The sequence below is a fragment of the Cottoperca gobio genome, chromosome 7, assembly GCF_900634415.1.
Source record: "Cottoperca gobio chromosome 7, fCotGob3.1, whole genome shotgun sequence".
Taxonomy (NCBI): Eukaryota; Metazoa; Chordata; class Actinopteri; order Perciformes; family Bovichtidae; genus Cottoperca; species Cottoperca gobio.
Window position 1 is genome coordinate 19,781,518 of NC_041361.1, and position 6,725 is coordinate 19,788,242.

General features: G+C 42.5%; 1 protein-coding gene across 1 annotated transcript; it reads right to left on the reverse strand.

The window, feature by feature from the left end:
• Positions 1–986: 986 nt before the first annotated feature.
• LOC115010554 (keratin, type II cytoskeletal cochleal-like) lies at positions 987–6,725 on the reverse strand. Its single transcript, XM_029435183.1, has 9 exons — positions 6,003–6,725; positions 3,934–4,142; positions 3,757–3,817; positions 3,308–3,403; positions 2,956–3,120; positions 2,707–2,832; positions 2,380–2,600; positions 2,207–2,259; positions 987–2,035 (listed from the first exon to the last, which is right to left on the reverse strand). The coding sequence occupies exons 1-9, from the start codon at positions 6,555–6,557 to the stop codon at positions 1,764–1,766; spliced, it is 1,758 nt and encodes a 585-aa protein (XP_029291043.1). The 5' UTR covers positions 6,558–6,725; the 3' UTR covers positions 987–1,763.

Here is a 6,725-nt window from a genome sequence, read left to right on the forward strand (position 1 = left end):
TTGTGGAACACCATAAAATAATTTATGCTGTGATTTGGCATCTAAAACTTTTGACATTTGGAGATTTCTGTATGAATTGCCTTTTTGATTACTGCCTTAGATTGGATGGCGAGCAGTCTGTTCTGGAAACTGCTCAGAAAAACTATGAAATCCAAACATCCTTTTATGTCCTCAGTCGCTAGTTGTAAAGTTTCATGAGGCTGGGGTTATCGAGCTCACAACAGGTCGTTTATACAATCAGGTCAAGTTTCAAAACATGGTCTCACTACAACAAAATGGCTACGTGTGTAATCATTGGTGTAATCAGCTCTCCTGTCATACCAAATCATATTTCTGAATCCCGCATTTACCTGTTTGACATGGCAGAGTGTTCCCTCGGGGCAGTCCGCCTCCGGGACGATCTCCTCCATTCTCTCAGGGCCCCCGGTGATCCGTCCTCTGTTCAGGCCCCTCCTCTCTCTCCCTTGATGCTTATATATATGTATTATAATATATAATCTATATATACATATATATATGTATATATACAATATATATATATATATACATGTATATATACATATACATATATATATATATATATATATATATATATATATATATACACACATATATATATATACAAGGGAATGAAGAGAAATATATAAACAAGTATACATATATATATATATATATGTATATGTATATGTATACTATATAGCATATGTATACTTTTTTATATATTTCTCTTCATTCCCTTGTATGTACATAATAACTAAATCTTTGTTTTCCTGTGTTCAGCTTTTTTGTCCATGTTTTTCTTTTGGCTGTATTTCTATTTCTATTATTTAGGTACCTGGAGAGCAACACAATGTCACATTCCTGTTATATGTACACATACTTATACTTATATGTGTCAATTATAAACCCACGTTATTTGTATTGCTCAAAAGTTACACAAAAATAGTACTCAAAAAAAATCAATAAGAGGAATCAAAACTGCCATGATGGCTACGAAATCAGATTTATTTCGGACGTTTGGGTGTTACAAAATCTGGTTGTCCCAGTCAGCCTTATCCATGTTTCTTTTTTATTCAGAGTGGAAATGGAAGTAAAGCAGGATCAAAACAGCATTGGAGACCTCATTTTATCTCAGAACTGGAGAAGAAAAAGAGGATCCCAAAAAACAATAATGAAAGTGTTTATATGTGGCTGCTTTTGATGATTTTAAAATGCACAGCAAAATGACAGATGTAAGACAACAGAGAAGACATTGCAGAAAAGAAGGGTGGATGCCAGGTGTGCTTTATAAATTCATGAACATCTACATCCGGACCATCTTCTGTACAAATCTAGTAGCTGCTGTTTGCTTTTTGTGTGCAATGAGTTTTGCCTTGTAAGGATACGTTGTCATAACACTACAAGTATCCTCTTGTCTGCATGACAGCGGATCCGGCAACCAAAAGACAGCCAGGCTGACTGATCAAAGGCAGAGAGGACTGACTCACATTTCTGCTGCTCTTTGTTTCTGCTCTAATAACTTCTCTGCCTCGATTTGTATTTTGATGTAATCTCTGACTCTCTGTTGGTATGTTGTGCCAAAGAGAGCTGTACCATTACATGGATCTGTGAGGTGAAACTGGTCAGGCTGCTGTGTCTCCATGGAGAGAGATGATTGAGGTTTATTGAAGCTTTTGTGAGTGAGGTCAGGGAGAGGGGAGGTACAAGATGAGGAGAACAAAATGTGGGAAGAAGAAGAATGGAGAGAAAGACAACTGCTGTTTTTAATAACCACGGCTGGATGAGGTACTACTGCTCACTTTTGAGTAAATCATGCCGCCGCTGCTGCCGCCGCCGCCGCCGCCACCGCCGCCGTAGCTAACTCCGCCGCCACCACCACTGCTGTAGCCGCTGCTGTAGCCAGCACTAATGCTGCCACGGCCGCCACCGCCAAAGCCACCGCCGCCGCCGCCAAAGCCACCGCCGCCGCCGCCGCCGCCAAAGCCACCGCCGCCGCCAAAGCCACCGCCGCCGCCGCCGCCGCCAAAGCTGCCGCCTGTTGATGAAAATAAGACATTTTCTGATGAGATGGCAGGAATAAGAATTTCCATTAAAACTTGTCAACCAAACTGATAGCTTTACTGAAGGTTATCTCATTTTCACTTTTATATTTTCATGAACGGGCTTAGAAATTACTTGTATTGTAAAGACATATGTTGATACATACCGGAGCTTGAGGACTGTATGTGGATGGTTGCATTTCCGCCGCTTTCACCAATTCTGCCGAGAGGAACATAAATGAGCAATCTTAGCTTTGCCCTGCACAATGTCATACACTGCACTCCCTTAGAGTTTCAGGATTTTAAACTATGTGTGAATGCAAAACAACTAAGTTTTTACCTGCTTTCCTCTCCTTCCAAAAGTTTTCTGTAGGTGGCGATCTCAATATCCAGAGCCAGCTTGACGTTCATGAGCTCCTGGTACTCGCGGACCTGGCGGGCCATGTCCTGTTTCGCTCTCTGGAGAGCTTCCTCCAGGTCTTTGATGCGGATCTTGGCATCCTTCACAGCCAACTCACCGCGCTCCTCAGCCTCAGCGATCTGGGCCTCCAGGTTGACACGCTGAGAGGTTGGAAAGTCAGCAGACGCTTCAGAAGTGATTTTTACCATTCAAAATGTTCAGCATCTGCTTTTTAACATACATTTATACAAGTAGCTGTGAGTTTACCTGTCCCTTGACTGACTCAATCTCGTTCTGGAGGCGGCTAATCATGCGGTTGAGCTCAGCGATCTCACTCTTGGTGTTGCGAATGTCTTCTCCGGCTGAGCCTGCACTGCTCTGCATCTCCTGGAACTGAAGGAATAAGATAAAAAAAATATTGTTATTACAGATTCCACATGTCCGCTACACTATTATTTGTCATTGCAGAATATGTGTATGTCATATTGGAGCTGTTGGTTCTCTCTCTCTACCTACCTTCTGCTGATACCATGTTTCAGCTTCTAGCTTGCTCTTGTTGGCGATGTCCTCATACTGTGCCCTGACTTCAGCAACAATGGAGTCCATGTCCAGGTCGCGGCTGTTGTCCATCACCACAATGACTGAAGTGTCCTTGATCTGTCCCTGGAGCTCACGCAGTTCCTGCACAAGAGAGATATGTCTTATTTAAAATGTGTTATTAAAAAGTAAGAGAGTAAAAGCTGTTCTATATCTATTTATTTTCTGTATCTTTACCGTTAATGTTAGGTAAATTAAGAAGTGTTTCCCTAAAATAATTATAGCAAAGAAATAGACATGATAGGAATGAGGTGTGGTTCATTTTTCTTACCGCCTCATAGACAGCTCTGAGGAAGTTAATCTCATCCTGAAGGGCATCAACCTTGGCCTCCAGCTCAACCTTGTTCATGTAGGCGCCATCTACATCCTGTAAGTAGAGAAGAAGGTGGTCTGCATTGATGATGGGTCAGAGAAAAAGCAGCAATTCATTGCAACTAGAGAAGGCCATTCCTGAAGAAATTGTGGTGTGAATGCTGGATGCTGAAAAGCTGACGCTAAACTGCATTGCTGGCTTTAATCTGTATGAAGAAGCAGTTGAAAGACTATGAACCAGTTGGAAAAGTGAGCAATAAAAGTGGTACAAAACTCCTAATGTATGAGAGATGTGGAACATTAGAAGATTTGAATGGAGTGTAGATAAGAGTTGAAATTGCATGAAAAAGCATCTAAAATGCATTCCAATGAGATGTTTGAGCTTTATAGTCGCAGATTAACTCTCACCTTCTTAAGGAGCACAAACTCGTTCTCCACACTGGCACGCTTGTTGATTTCATCTTCATATCTGACACAAACAATGGAAATAATTAGCTGATTGAAAATTACTGTTGGTTTCAACCATTGTAGATCAGCTGTCGCATTCAAGGACGTGTTTGGTTTCCTGTGCTGGTGTTAACTCACTTGTTCTTGAAGTCCTCAACCAGTCCCTGCATGTTCCTCAGCTCTCCCTCCATTTTAACCCTCTCATTGCCGAGCCCGTCCAACTGTCTGCGCAGGTTGGCGATGTAGGCCTCGAACATGGCGTCGATGTTGGAGCGGGAGGTGGTCTGATCCTGCAACAGGCTCCACTTGGTCTCCAGCATTTTGTTCTGCTGCTCCAAGAAGCGGACCTAAAAGGCAAAAATGATTTCATGTTTAGATCCACTCTCACTTTGGAAGAGGTATTACTTGAATAAGACTGCAAAACCAAGTTAATCAGATTATGTAATTAATTAGATAATAGAACTACATAACACACTGTGAATAATCCACATATATAGATGTCTGTGCTTTCAGCAAACTACAAATAAAAAAGGCAAATAAGTAGACTATATTTACTGTTGCTTTTCTTCGTGATTAGGCATGCTCACTCTGAGATAACAAAGATGTTTGTCTTCTTTGTTTTACTTTCCTCAGGTGATCCATCGAGCCACACCTGTGTGTGACTTTCCCACACAAAAAGCTCTTGTGTGCAACAATGCTCGCAGCTTCTTTACTAAAATACCGCCTCGGGGTAGAGATGTCCTAGACATACTCCACTATGCAGTGTCTCTGCGGTGTAGCTGAACTGTACTTGTTGTAATGAGATCATTAATTGAGAACATCTGACATGATCCTGAGAAACAAGTTGTAAAGCCTTTTCCTAGGGAGACAGAAAATGCATGGGAGGCACAGAGTACAGTGCTCTGCCATCCGGTTTTAAAACTGAGAGAAGGTGGAGCTCCATTTTGGGTGTGTATGTGTAAGCTTTTTCTTTTTTCTCATGTCAGGTGAGGTGTACCGAGCCACACCTCAGCCTTGCCCCTCCCTAAACACCCGCTCCCTCGCCTCCAGGATGCATACTTTCACTGAGTGAACTTGCCTTGCACAGTCCTCAGTAATTAATGCTACATGCCTGAAGATATAAAGTGTCAAATTGATTGAGTGCTTTCGAGATATATTATTTGTGTAATAATTCTATTTCATTGAAATATCAAATTATAATGCTCCATCGACACTTGATCCTTACTTTGCTATTATTACTTCTTGGAGTAGATTGAATCTTTAATTGCACCGTATTTCATTTTGAATCATAAAATCGTAAGCCGTGTAAAGACAGATGAGTTGTGGTATGAACTCTAGTATGAAAGCTAACTGAGCATTTTCTCTCATGGGTGTGGTTCACTTGTTTTTTCCTGACTGAGGGAAAATGACTCTCGTCTTTTTTACGAGGTCTTCATTCATACATGACAGTATAGATGGGTGATTAAAAAGTGCCATCCCTCATCGTATGAAGTAAATGACAAAAGTTCATGCAAAGACTTCTGTATAATGCAATGCATTGCAAATAGTTAAGATGGGGTCCACTTTTTTGCAACACCATTCGAAGCATGTGAGTCCTGATAACCTGATCCCTTATTTCCCTCATACTGAGAGCCACCAGTCACTGGATATGATCTCTCTAGTGTTTCCTGCCTCACACTCTAGATAGAGACAGCTGGCAAAGGGACAATTATGCTGAAAGGGAAGTTAAAGGCGCAGTGGTCTACTTTCAGAGTCTGTGCAAATGTTAGCTGATGCACAGCTTTGCTGTTGAGATCAGAGCTGCCTGCACAGCAGTTCTGGACGAGTGAAAAATTGTATTCGTACTAATACCATTGCTCTTGGTAGTATTCGTTTTCAGAGGAGAATCAGCTAGGCCCTTGGTGCGCACAATATTCAGGTTCGTATCAATTGCTGTGTAATATTTAATGAGCCCAGGTGGCCCCTTAGAAAAAGTATGTTGCAGCTACTGACGCTTGCACAAACTGATAGCATGAACTGTATTGTGCAGTGCATCCAACATCTATTCCTATTATGTCATGTTCCCCAGTTCATTCAAATCAACATCTATTATTAAACCAAATTCTAGTATCAAACATATCTGAAACTCTGCATTTAAATATATGACATGTATGTAAAATCAGATGTAAGATTTTTTAACATTCTTTTGATAGAAAAGGGCGTCTCACCTTGTCAATGAAGCTGGCGAAGCGGTTGTTCAGAGTCTTGATCTGCTCTTTCTCATGAGTTCGTACGGTCTGGATGGTGGGGTCGATCTCAAGGTTCAGGGGGGCCAGCAGGCTCTGGTTGCATGTGACTGCTGTGATGGGTGCCATACCACCGCCTCCAAAACCTCCACCACCACCACCACCACCACCGAAATAACTACCATAGGCACTGAAACCCCCGCCACCACCAGAGCTATAACTTCCACCACCAGAGCTATAACCTCCACCACCAGAGCTATAACCTCCACCACCAGAGCCATAACTTCCACCACCAGAGGCATAACCTCCACCACCTCCTAAGCTTGACCTCAGAATTATGCTACTTCTGCTCGCAACTGGGCCTGACGTACTGAGCTGAACAGATCTTGAGGAATATGATCCTTTACTGCGACCACCACCACCACCACTCATGCTGAAACTACTACTGCCTCCAAAGCTGCCGCCGCCGCCGCCGCCGCCGCCTCCTCCGCTACGGCTTTGACTGCTGGTACTATAGGATGTCAATTTTCTCTCCATTGTTTCCTCTGAAAGGGAAGAATTCACAGAGAAAAGGAGGAGCAGATAGAGAGGTTTGGAGTAGTGAAGCGCACTAAGAGGAGAGTCAAGTCCCTCGAAGTATCTTCTCCCTGTCCGTGATGGGTTTTTATCTGCCTTCAACTGTGGAGGAGGTCCCAGTGAGCTCCA

Excerpts from the sequence above, each read along its gene's own strand:
- LOC115010554 (XM_029435183.1), bottom strand. The coding sequence starts at position 6,557 with ATGGAGAGAAAATTGACATCCTATAGTACCAGCAGTCAAAGCCGTAGC. Across the intron at positions 4,143-6,002 it reads TCGCCAGCTTCATTGACAAG|GTCCGCTTCTTGGAGCAGCA; the intron begins GTGAGACGCCCT and ends TTTGCCTTTTAG. Across the intron at positions 2,601-2,706 it reads TTGAGTCAGTCAAGGGACAG|CGTGTCAACCTGGAGGCCCA; the intron begins GTAAACTCACAG and ends CCAACCTCTCAG.